Source organism: Vigna umbellata, chromosome 4 (genome assembly GCF_029865625.1).
Source record: "Vigna umbellata cultivar VRB3 chromosome 4, Vumbellata_1.0, whole genome shotgun sequence".
Classification (NCBI taxonomy): Eukaryota; Viridiplantae; Streptophyta; class Magnoliopsida; order Fabales; family Fabaceae; genus Vigna; species Vigna umbellata.
In genome coordinates, this window is record NC_142168.1 from 12,044,421 (window position 1) to 12,058,590 (window position 14,170).

The 14,170-nt window shown below is 30.8% G+C and overlaps 1 protein-coding gene across 1 annotated transcript; it reads left to right on the forward strand.

Moving 5' to 3' along the window:
- The first annotated feature begins 91 nt into the window (after positions 1 to 91).
- Positions 92 to 3,266, forward strand: LOC148199249 (putative disease resistance protein At1g61300). Its single transcript, XM_088113393.1, has one exon. It carries the CDS (start codon positions 112 to 114, stop codon positions 2,179 to 2,181), a length of 2,070 nt encoding a protein of 689 aa, XP_087969519.1. The 5' UTR covers positions 92 to 111; the 3' UTR covers positions 2,182 to 3,266.
- The last annotated feature ends 10,904 nt before the right edge of the window (positions 3,267 to 14,170 follow it).

A 14,170-nucleotide genomic window follows, 5' to 3' on the forward strand; every position in this document is an offset into this window, starting at 1 on the left:
TATTTTGGATGATGTTTGGAAATATATTGATCTAGAAAATGTGGGAATTCCTTTAAGAGTAAATGGTATTAAATTGATCATGACAAGTCGGTTGAGAATGTGTTTCAACAAATGAATTGTCTATCAATTAATATAGTAAAAGTGAACCCTTTCTATTATCATTATGATAGTGATAATTATTTTCGTACTTATTATTATCATGATAGCGATGATCCTGATAATGATTCTCATAATGATTTTGATAATGATGATGATGACGACGAGGATTATTGTGATGATTATGAAGAAGATTGGATGTTATTTTTGCTGAAACTCAAATCTTATGGGACACCTTTAACACTTTCCCCTCAAGTGGGGAATATTGCAAGATCTGTTGTAAAGAAGTGCTATGGTTTACCCCTTGGAATCAGTATGATGGCTCGAACCATGAAAGGGAAAACTGATATCCATTGGTGGAGACATGTGCTAAATAAATTTGATAAATTGGAGATGGGAGTAGATATGGAAGAAAAAGTTTTCACTGTGTTAAGACGTAGTTATGATAATTTAAGTGGAAAAGACTTGCAAAAATGTTTCTTGTACGTTGCATTGTTACCTAATTCTATGTTTAGAAACTGTTTGATTGGGAAGCTTGTTAATACAGAACTATTAGATGGAAATAAAAGTGTGGAGGAAATATTTGATGAGACAAATGTCATAGTGGATGAGCTCATAAACCATTCTTTATTGGAGGCCAAGGAAGCACGAGTTCCATCATCAGTGGAGGTACTATCAATGCATGGTTTAGTGAGGAAAATGGCCTTGAATATTTTGAGGGAGAGTGTTAGTAAGATGATGATAAAATGTAATGGAAATATGCCAGACACACAAAAATGGGCAATTGATTTGGAAGTAGTTTCTCTTGCTAGAAACAAGATAAAAACAATTCCAGAGGGCACATCTCCAAATTGTCCACGCCTATTGACCTTACTTTTATTTGAAAATTACATTACACATATTCCAGAGTGTTTTTTCACTCACATGAATGCTCTAACCACGCTTGATCTATCAGAAAATTTTTTCTTAAGATGTTTGCCTCATTCGCTATCTAATTTGAGGTCTCTCACTTCTTTAATGCTCAATGAATGTAACAAATTGGAAGATATACCTCCGTTAGGAGAGCTACAATCATTGTTAAGATTAGAGATTTCAAATTGTTCCATCAGAGCACCACCGGAAGGTTTAGAAAATCTAGTAAACTTGAAATGGCTAGATCTCTCCATGAATAAGAATTTGAAATTAGTATCAGGAAGTTTTCTCCCTAGTTTGACAAAAATTCGATACCTGGATCTTTCGGGCTGTATAGGAGGCATAGGAGTAGAAGATGTGAAGGAAATGACTATGCTGGAATGTTTTGCAGGAACATTTGTCGACCACGATAATTTTGACAATTATGTTGAAGAAATCCTGAATAGTACTAATGGACCTCAAACTTATTTCATCCATATGGATCATGGGAGTAAGATGTCTCTTTACAGTGAATCTTGTCTTTCCACATTTAATGGTCGAATTATATCTTTTAGAAATTGCAAAGAAGTGTTATATGTTCTTCCTCTATATATTATGAAATTATTAGTGTACTGCAATGATTATTGGGTATGTTTATGTGATGCTATATCAAATGATAATTTTCTTTTGGAGGAAATTTGCATTCATGATTGGCAAAAACTCACGAGCTTGTTTTGTTCATCTTGTTCCATATGCACCAATTTCCCAAAGCTTCATACTTTGAGATGTAATAATTTGGAAAGTTTAACTACCATTTACAAGGAATTGCCTGAGGAAGATATGTTCTGTAATCTCAAAACCTTGGATGTATACGAATGTCATAGAATGAAGATTTTGCTAACATTTTGTATAGCGCAAAAACTTCCACATCTGAAGTCTATAAGTGTGTCATACTGCAATTCAATGGAACAAATATTTGGAGTGGCTTATGATGATAGCGATGAAAATGAAGGTGAATATTTTCATTATAGAAACAACATTAAACTTCATAAGTTGACCTGTTTGATAGTCTCACATTTACCACAACTGAAGAATGTGTTCGAGGGAATTTTATATTGTAAATCTGGATTTGAACCATCCATATTAAATTGTCCCAAATTATGTAATCCCATAATAGAATACGTGGCTTTATGATTGTCCCAAATTCAAATTATATGAACCTAGAATATGCATGATGAAATTGTTTTATGCATTTTTTTTATTCAATACTCTATGCTTTCATTAAAATAGTTGAAGGGATAAGTTTTTCCAAATCATTCCTCTTTTCAGAAGTTCCATTCAAATAGAAAAATGGCAAGTGTAAGATGTTTTTCTTTTCTTCTGTTATGTGTGGTGCTGAGATCTTTGTCATCAAGATTATATCAAAGAAACATTTCCAAAAAGTTAGAAAACAAACCAAACACCAAGCTCCAGAAATTCAGTTGATATAAAATGCAGATTTAGATTATTTATACACCAAAAAGAGAGAGACTGTTCTTATTAAAAACTGAAACTACAACAGCATAAACATCAATAAAAAAAGGTAAAAGATGAGATTTTAATATCACTCTAGGGCATTGCTGAATAAAAAGAAATATCCAGGTGAAAGAAAAGCACATTAAAAAAGATGTCTCCTTATTATTTTGGAGGCTAAGAGTAAGAAAAGAGTGTAGGAAAAGGTGTGAACGCAGGTAGATAGCATGCAAGAAGAGAGTTGATATGAGCATGACACACATTGGTTAAGGGTTGTATATCCTGTGCTCTTTAGATGGGGAAAAAGATATCAATATTCCTCTAATCTGCTTTTGTGTTTGTGCAAGTGTTCATTAAACTGGTCTATCTGTTGGGTAAACTTTAAATGGACCCATTGCCACAAAGTGTTTTGTCTTATTGAAGATTATGCACCCCATTTGTAAAAGAAGTTAGGTATTGTGGTAGCACTATCATTACCCACATAGTAGTGGAGATTAGTGGAGATTAGTGGAGATGTTAGTAGAGATGTTAGGTTATAAATATGGAGATGTAGTCTTGTATGAAGTGTGGCACACTTGTAGTGTGTGCACCGTGGAGAATGGGCAGTGAGAAAGGAGAGAGTCTCCATGTTTGTGTATTGTGTGGAGAAAGTGTCTGAGTGTGTGTACTGTAAAAGAGAGATTAAAGTGTTGTGTTTGTATGTGTATGTTCTGGATAGTTTGTCCAGAAAATTAATTTATATAAAATGAAGTATATTTCCCAGATAACATACAAATTGGTATTATACCTCCCAGCTCGATTTCTACACTATCATGTTTAACGACATTTAGATTATGCATAGTCAAACGATATTTAGATTAGTTCCACAGTATATATCTAACAGCAAACTATATTTTTGAAGTCTTTGGATCCAATTTATTTAGAATTTAAGCTTCAACGTGTTTGGTTTGGAGATAGTGAGGAATTCCCTATTTGCTTCCAAGAGACCTTGAGGCATTGTTTGTAACTCACAATGGGAATGCTTATGAGCTACACTGTCATGGAATACTAGAAATTAAAAAAAAAAACTGAAGAGTTTGCTATGTTTGTCAAATTCTTGTTTCTTATGTAGTAATATCCAAAACCTCATACCTTTTATTCTTAACGGTTTAAAAGGTTTAACTGTATGAAAAGGTTTAACTTCCATATCTGAAGTCTATAACTGTTTGGAGCTGCTATTAGATCAAGGACATATTTGCATTGCATAACAATACTCCCTCCCCAAGTTCATAACTTTTCAATTGTTCCATTTGACCACAATTGAAGATCGTGTCTAAAGTAATCTTAGTCAGTGAGTCTGAGATTGGAAATTAGCGATTGCCCCAATTTAGAGAGGTTCCTCAAAATACAACTGAAAATTAGCGAAGGATATTTTCTGACAGCACTTGGAATATGAATATTAACCAAGTTTAGCCATTATTCTATGTATCTTAACTACATTTTTTAGTTACTTTCACAGCCAAAACATTAAATCTCGATGAGAGTCTCCAAATACTCCATACCAATAATAAAATTGGTTATAATAATGCTAAATATCCTAATGTTACTAACAAAGAATTGTTAATTAAGGACATAAATATAAAGCAAAGCCAACAACACTTGAAAAAAACAATACAACCATATTGAAATCCCCAAACTCTCAAAGGTCAAGGCAAATAAACGCCTCAAGAGTCTAGGGTGGGTCATGCACTCTAGAAAAGCCAAATGAGCCATTTCCTTGTTACTCCAAATAATGTGAATTTGAAATTTAATTTTGAAAATTCCAGCACTCCTCTCAATCTAAAAATCACCTGGGTTCAAGGACAAAATATAATAATTACCTTTACCGTCAATAGAAATATTTTAATTATTTAGCAATGTTTCTTTAAGAAAAATTGGAGTACATAGTGGAAAGTGTAATTTCCATATTGAAATTGTTATACAGGAAATAGGCAGAGTAGGCTACAGAACCAAATGGAGCACAGTCTGTTACTCTCTACTCGTCACCCCCACAGTGTTAATTCTACTAAGTGTAGTGAGCCACACCCTTTCCTCACCTACTATTTTACAGAAGATTTCATTTAAAACGTTAATGACACATTTCAACATTTATATATATAGTATTGATCAGGATGCATCATATATTGCTTAGAATGCTCTTGTATGCAGTTATTGTCTCATCTAAAATTATTCATTACTACACGAAACTAACGTAGATCAACTGTCCAAAATGGTTAAAGCAAATATTCCACAGATTTAGCGAAAATGGACCACCAATGACAACTTGTTAAACCAATATTATCATTCTGTAACGTATAATTTTAATAATTGAATTCAAAATGTAATTGGATAAAGGAAATAGCTTCACTATTTAAAAGGCGTTTATATTGAAGTTAACATATATTCACGTCATATTTGTACATATCTGAACAAGGATCACATAAAAATTGCTTCAGTGTTCAATAACTAAAGTGTACAAAATGGCTACACATGGAGTTCAAAATATAATTAAAGACACTTACTTGCAACAGACTGAAATGGACCATAAATTGAAAGAGAAACCATAACACAAAGTTGCAAGAGTCCAAACGGATAATCCAACTCCAATGAGTATAAATGGGTTTACACTGCAAAATATTAGAATTATATAAGGACTAATTTGTCTAAGCCAATGATAGCAATTATAAATCGCACAAACAATAGTCAGTTTCCACAACAGAGATCAGAAATTTTCATTATTAGATGATTACGTCTAACAAAATTAGGAAACCTTGAAAAATAGGTGTAAAGCATGGGTAGCTTAACCAAACGAGTGTGGTTAAATATATGCTGCAAAACATTATAGACATATGCAGTCACTAATTTAAAAGGATAAAAAGTCAAACTAAAGGCACATTTTGAGCTTCATAAATGGAACATGTAGCTGCTCACATACGTGATACTTTAAAGGAGAGTTTTAATCGGTAATTCATTTTTTCATTCTGATTTTCTAATGAAAATTATTGCATCATGTGTGGTTTATGGTTTCTTACCTCTTTGAATGAAATTTCAAATTTCACTCTTTAGAAATAGATATCCCTTCGACCCTATCGCAGAAGAAACTATTCATTTTCAAGAATTAAAGTACATATTGATGGAAGGAATCACTCCTCCTAACAATATCAGATCTTCACATCATTCCCACCCACATATGAATGTCATCACTACACACAAGGTACAACTATTTTTTATTTTTTCTCACATTCACATTTTCTTTTATATATTTAAATGTTCAATTTATTGTAATTTTTTACAAGGTTATTAATGTTTTTACTTAATTAATCCAAGGAATAAACTTTAAGATCAAGCAGTCTAAATCTTGCACGAATATAAAAAATCTCAATAAACTGGGGTCCTATAAATTTTTTAGTGTCCCACTATACTGTGATATTTTTTGTGAATAGTTTTATATTACTATTTTATATAACATATTTTCTATCCTATCATTATTGAATAATGTATTAATACAAATTAAAAATATTTTTTTTATATAAAAGTATTTAATTTAATTTAGACTTTTCTAAAAGATAACCATAACATCTTTTAGAAAAAAAAAAGTTATAATTAAGAAAATAAAAAACATAAACTTGAGTTTAAATATAACATGTATACAGGGATAAAAAAAGTACTTATGATTATGATAAAATTTCTTACAAATACGTTAACCAGGTATCATAAATATATTTATATATGGATAGGGGTAAGTATCATTTTATTCGTACTTATGTATTTATTATTAATAAAAATTTAAATTTAATTTATATTTAATTTAATTTATATTATATTATATTTTATATTTTTTTATTATTTTATTGAAATTTTATTTTAAAAATTTATAATTTTTAAAATATCTTAAATATTTATATATATCCGTGAATTTTAAAAAATTTATATATATTTTTTAAACAAGTATTAACAAATAACTGTTAATATTCAATCATATCCCTATTTAATTCAAACCGGTGTCATCCTATCTATCTATCTATATATATATATATATATATATATAATCAATCTGACATTTAATATTTTTAATCATCTCATTTTATATGTTGAAGGAGTTGAAAGGGAGGGAAATGGCTAATAGGATTGGTGGTTCAATTAACCATAAAAAAGAGTTATAAGATCAATATTTTTAAGAGGCATGCAACTTGTGTTATAAATTCAGTGTTTGTTTTTTTCATCATTATTAGTCTTTTTCGTGGGCTAATTTTTTTATATAAAAGTGTTTAATATAATTTAAACTCTTAGAGAAAAAAATTATAATTAGGAAAACAAAAATAAACACTCAAGCTTAGATATAACATGTATGCATATACAATAACATCTGTTATTGGTGGTTTAACTAATAAAATAGTTCTAGAATTATTATTATTAAGAGAGGTATGTAACTTAGATATAACATGTATGCATATACAATAACATCTGTTATTGGTGGTTTAACTAATAAAAGAGTTATAGAATCATTATTATTATTAAGAGAGGTATGTAGCTTTGTTATAGATTTATTGAGTTTATTTTCTTTATCATTATAAGTATTTCTCCGAGACTAGATTTCTTTATAATTTATAATTAAAAATCAACATGTGACTAAAATTATTTAGAAAAAAAATAAAAAGTAAAAACAAAAATCTACCAAAATCAAAAGCATAAAATTATAAAGTTTAATTAAATATTTTCGCTTAGAATATATATATATATATATATATATATATATATATATATATATATATATATATATATATATATATATATATGGCTTAATTTTTTTCAGTTTTATTTAAGGTGGTCCTCACTTTTTCATATATTTAAAGTGATTTCAATTTTTATAACTTTTGTTAATTTGATTTTTTTATGACGGCGTTTAAATTGTTAAATGCATAGTATTCACATGAGTCATTAGTAAATGAGGTGTAACTTCTTTTACATACGTAGCAATTGTCCAATGAGGGTCAATCACGTGACAGTTTCATCTTCCACCCAGAGAACGTGAAAACACGAAACTCTTGTTAACTATCGCAACAGCCACTATAGTAGTTCAAGAGCACCGAAAAATCTCAAATAGCGAACCCTAAATCATGAGATCTTATCCACCTGTTCGAACTTGAAATCCTAAAAATCACGAACCCTAACTCGCAAAAAGCTCCAAATCGCGAGCTTTGTCTTCTTCGCGCCACCAAACCTGTAAAAAAAAAAAAAGAAATAACGCAAATCACATAGATCCACCACACCGAAACCCTCATTAACCATCATGACAATCACTGCAGTAGTTCGAGAGCACCGCGAAATCCCAAAATGCAAACGCTAAATTGCAAGATCTTCTCCACTTGTTTGAACTTTTCATCCCAAAAATCACGAATCCTAACTTGCAAAAAGCCCCAAATAGCGAGATTTGTCTTCTCTTATGTGCTATCAAACCTGCAAAAGAAAAAACAAAACCCAAATCGTAGAAAGCCACCAATTGGAAAAAAATCACGAACCAGACACCTATCACGGCTTATCGCGCCTCCATCTTCGAACAACAACCTTCACAACAGTAACACATTGATTTTGGGTGGAAGATCAAACTATCATGTGGCAGTCCCTCATTGGCCAATTGCCATGTATGTCAAAAAAGTTAAATGTCATTCATTAATGGTTCACGTGGACACTATGTCATTAACGATCATAGAAAAAGACCAAATTGAATAAAAATTGAGACCACTTTGATCGTTTCAAAATGTTGAGGACCACTTTGAACAAAACTGACAAAAATAGAGACCAAAACAGGTATTAAACCTATATATTTCAACAATTATTTTGATATAATGTATCATAAATCAATTAAAATTTTGAATTCTCCTTTAAAAACTCTTTATTAAAATACAACTCATACCATCTTACTTGTAATATATTATTTTCGCATTTAATTGTTAATAAAAAGAAATTCCAACAACCATGTTAGAGTTTGTACTTAAAAGATATTTATATATCTTTTGTTTATTTAAATTTATAAGTACTCTTAAATCAACTAACATTCACCAAAACAATGAATCAAGTAATGAAGCAGAGTCTGGTAATGTTGTCATGACTACTTTGCAAAGTAATTTAGATGAGTTTATTTCCAATTTAATAGGTCAAGAAGATGACCTTAAGGAACAATTACAGTATATGAAGTCACAAGGTAAGAAGTGCAAACAGGTTGTTAATGAGTGGTTTGACAAACTGTGGAATATGAAACAACGTTATGGATATGAAAAACTCATTGAATCAGTCTGGTTCGCCTAACTTCAATGTGTAAGAAGGAAAAATAAGACATCTTATTAAAGGAATGCAAAATCATAAGAAATGCAAGCCTTTCGTGTTGTTAAGTGACTTGTTGGTAGGGAATTCAAAGAAAATGTTATGAAGATGTGGGAGCTTTTGTGACACGATAGACTTTTTATTTTTCACATATGTGGAATGGAGAGAGTCGAAAAAACATTCCTAGCAACATATATCTAGAGTCAGATAAAAAGAAGCAAAATCTTCGAGGATGTCTTATGGGTAACTGTTTCCCATGATTTCAACATTTTCAAATTGCAAGATGATAGATTTTTTATTATTAACATATGTAGAATGGAGGAGTCAGAAAAACATTCCTAGCAACAAAGTCAGATAAAAGGAAGAAAAATCTTTAAGGATGTCTTATGGGTAATTGTTTCTTATGATTTCAACATTTTCAAATTGCAATAGTATATTGTAGAGAAAATAAAGGTAAACCTTTGTAGATATGATGATAAGAGTAGTAGAGCAATAACTTTGGAATCAAAGTAGGAGAAAAGAAAAAACATAATATTTATTTTGGATTATATTTGGAAATATATCAATCTAAAAAAGGTGGAAATTCCCCTTGGAGTAAAGGGTATTAAAGTGTTCATAACAAGTCGCTTAAGACATGTATATCAATGGATGAATTACCTGTCAATTAGTATGATAGAAGTGGCAGTTTTCTATAACGATGATGAAAATGAAGAAGCTTCGAGTTGTTTTTACTATACCTTGGACACCTTTGGAAACCTTCGAAACTTCCCCTTCAAGTGCGAGATATTGCAAGATGTGTTATAGTACATATGATGGTTTAGCATTAGAATAAGTGTGATGGCTCGAACAATGAGTGGGAAATCTAGCATCCATGAGTGGAGATATGTCCTGAATAAATTTGACAAATAGGAAATGGTAGTGACGAAGAAGTGTTAACTGTACTAAGATGTAGCTATGATAATTTAGTTAGAAAGGACATGAAAAAGTGTTTCTTTTACAATGCATTGCTACCTAAATTTTTCTTAAAGAAGATTTGGTTATGATGATTGTTTATATGGGACTCTTAAATGGAAAGAGGAGTTTGGAGGAAATATTTGACGAGAGAATTGACCTAGTGGAAGAACTCATAAACCATTCATTATTGTTAGAACGTGATACAATTCTAAGAATGCAAGGTCAATGGAAGAAAATGGCCTGAAATATCTTGAAGGAGAGTGACACTAACACTATGTTAAAATGCAATGAATATATCAGAAACATATAGGACATACGGAAATGCTTAATTGATTTAAAAACAATTTTTCTTGCTAACAATACTATAGAAGAAACTCCAAAGAACATGTCTCTTAGTTGTCTACGCTTGTCCACCGTGCTTTTATTTGACAATTCAATAATAGGCCATATTCCAAAAAAAAAATTTCACATACATGAATCCTCTAACAACACTTCGTTTATCATAAAGCATAACTTAACATGTTTGTCTCGTTCTTTGTCAAACATGATGTCTTTCACTTATTTGATGTTCCATGAATGTTCAAAATTAAATGATATACCTTGTCTTTCTACATTTGAGTGTCGAACTATGTGTTTTAGAGATTGTAAAAAATTGTCACATGTCCTTTTGAGAGACCTTCTGAAATTATTACTAGACTGCAATAATCATTGGGTATGCTTATGTGATGCTTTGTCATCATACGATACTTCTACCTTCGAGGTAATTTGCATTGGTGATTGGACAAAACTAACGAGCTTGTTTTGTTCATCTTGTTTCTTGTGCACCAATGTCTGAAACTTTCAATCTTTGCAGTTTGATTATTTGGAAAATTTAACCTCCGAGAGGCATGTTCTTTCCTCTCAAAATCTTGTATTTCTACGAACGTCATAAAGTAGAGATTTTGATTACATGAAGGTTAGTGCGACACCTTCAAAATCTGAAAAGTTTAATCGTATGACGTTGTGATTTAATGGAACAAATATTTGCAATGACTTATGATGATAATGATAAAAATGATGATGATGAAGATGAGGATGAAGAAAAAGACGAGGACGAAAATGAAGAAGAAGATGATGAAGGCAAACATGATAATAGTAACAAAAGTAGACTTTATAAGTTGACCTGTTTGAAAGTAATATGTTTACCACAATAGAAGATGTTGTGCGAGAGAACTTTAATTTGTAAATTTGGATTGGAATCATTCGTATTTGATTGTCCAAAATTATGTGAACCTATAATATGCACTATGAAATTGTTTCATGCATTTTTCTTTTATTCTAAGACATAGCTATGATAATTTAGATAGAAAGGACGTGAACAAATATTTATTGTACAATGCATTGCTACCTAATTTTTTCTTTCATTATGATGCTGGTTGATATCAAACTCTTAAATGGAAAGAGGATGATGATGATGAAGATGAAAACGAAAATGAAGATGATGTCGGTGAACATGATGATAGTAACAAATTAGACTTCGTAAGCTGACCTGTTTGAAAGTGATATGTTTACCATAATTGAAGATGGTGTGGGAGGGAATTTTAATTTGTAAATCTGGATTGGAACCATTCAAATTTGATTGTCCGAAATTATGTGAACCCAAAATATGCACGAAATTGTTTCATGCATTTGTCTTTTATTCAATATTATGTTGGTAGAGAATTTGAAGGAAATGTTAAGAAGATGTGGGAGCTTTATTCGAGGCAGTAGAGATTTTTTTATTTGCATATGTGGATTGTGGGAAGTCAGAAAAATATTTCTAGTGTCATATGTTCATAGTGAGATAAAAATATGAAAAACCTTCGAGGATGTCTTTGATAGTATTGTGGAGTTTCATTTAGTCCCACATCACTAAGTATTGTGAGATGTTGCTCTCCATTTAGCTATATAAACAATCCTATGTAAAGCTTAAAAGACACACCAAAATAAATATACTTTCTAGTGTAGTGTGAACGTAGGCGTACAATATTTAGACATTTGTACGTTAAATCATGTTAAATTCTTGTGTTTATTTTTCTTTCACTTATTTTATTATCTTGTTCCTAACCATTTTATGGATAACTATTTCTCATGATTTCAGCATTTTCAAATTGCAAAAGCACATTGTAGAAAAAATAAAGGTAAGCTTTTGCAAATATGATGATGTGAATAGTAAAGCAATAACTTTGCCATCACATTTGGGAAAAAGAAGAAATACAATACTTATTTTGGATGATATTTGGAAATATATCTAAAAAAGTGGAAAATACAGTACTTATTTCAGATGATATTTGGAAATATATCAATCTAAAAACGATGGAAGTTCTTCTTGGACTTAATGGTATTAAAGTGGTCATGACACCTTAATATGATAAAAGTGAGGGTTTTCTATGATGATGATGATGAATGTAAAGAAGATTAAGAGTTGTTTGGACACCTTCGAACTCATTCGAAACTTCCCCGTAAAGTGTGTGATATTACAAGATGTGTTGCAAGTAAATGTGATGGTTTATCACTTGCAATAATTGTGATGGCTCAACCGTGAGTGGGAAAACTAACATCTATGAGTGAAGATATGCCCTAAATAATTTTGACAAATGGGGTATTGTGGCGATGTACGAAGAAGTGTTAACTTTACTAAGATGTCGCTATGATAATTTAGCAAAAAAGGACATGAAAAAATGTTTCTTGTTTAGTGCATTGCTACCTAAATTTTTTTTTGTTAAAGGAGATTTGATGATGATGATTGTTGATATGAGACTCTTAAATGGAAAGAGGAGTTTAGAGGAAATATTTGACGAGGGAAATGTATGGATGAATTCATTAAACATGTCATTATTGTTGGAGCATGATTCAATTTTAAGAATGTAAGGTTTGATGAAGAAAATGGCCTGAAATATCTTGAACGAGAGTGACACTATAACGATGCTAAAATGCAAAGAATATAAGAAAAACGTATCCAACATACGGGAATGATCAATTGCTTTGAAAATAGTTTCTCTTGCTAATAATAATATAGAAGAAATTCCAAAGGACAGTCTCTTAATTGTCCACGCTTGTTCACCTTGCTCTTATTTGACAATACAATTGGACATATTTTAGAACTTTTTTCTTATACATGAGTGCTCTAACAACACTTGGTTTATCATAAAAGCATAACTTAACATGTTTGCCTCGTTCTTTATCGAATGTGATGTCTTTCATTTCTTTGATATTCCATGAATGTTCAAAATTAAATGATATATCTCCACTTGGAGAGCTACAATCATTGTTAAGGTTTCGAATTTTAGGTTATTCCATTGAAGCATTACCGAAAAGTTTGAAAATTCTATAAACTTGAAATGGCTAGATTTGTCCGATTATATCAATTTAGAATTGATAAGTGAATGTTTTCTCTCTAGTTTGACAAATTTTCAACATTTGAATCTCTGGCATTGTTTAGGAGGTATAGAAGTAGAAGATGTAGAGAAGGGATGACAATGTTTGAATGTTTTGCAGAAAGATTTATCGATCACGATAATCTCAATCGTTATGTGCGAGAAATCTTGTACAATGCTAATGGAACTCAAACTTATTTAATTGATTATCTTGATTCGAAGCACAATGGGCATAAGATGCCTCTTCGGGGCCGTGAATCTCGACTTTCCACATTTGAGTGTCGAACTGTGTCTTTTATAGATTGTAAAAAGTTGTCACATGTTCTTTCGAGAGACCTTATGAAATTATTACTAAACTACAATAATTATTGGGTATGCTTATGTGATGCTCTGTCATCAAATGATAGTTCTACCTAGGAGATAATTGTTAGATGTTACCTTCGAGGATGTCTTTGATAGTATTGTGAGATTTAATTTAGTCTCACATTGCTAAGTATTGTTAGATGTAGTTTTCTATTTAGCTATATAAGTAATCATATGTTAAGCTTGAAAGATACACCAAAATAAATATACTTTTTAGTGTAGTGTGGACGTAGGCATACAATATTTAAACATTTGTACGCTAAACCACGTTAAATTCTTATGTCTATTTTTCTTTCTCTTATTTCATTATTTTGTTCTTAACCATTTTATGGGTAACTATTTTTCATGATTTCAACATTTTTAAATTGCAGAAAAAATAAAGGAAAGCCTTTGCAGATATGATGATGTGAATAGTAGAGTAATAACTTTGCCATCAAATTTAGGAAAAAGAAGAAATACAACAATTATTTTGGATGATATTAGGAAATATATCTAAAAAAGGTGGGAAATCTTCTGGAGGTTAATGGTATTAAAGTGGTCATAATAAGTTGTTTAAAACATGTGCGTTAAAGGATGAATTGTTTGTCACTTAATACGATAAAAGAAAGGGTTTTCTATGA

What these genes read in the sequence shown, in the direction of transcription:
- LOC148199249 (XM_088113393.1), top strand. Translation starts at nt 112, where the DNA reads ATGAATTGTCTATCAATTAATATAGTAAAAGTGAACCCTTTCTATTAT.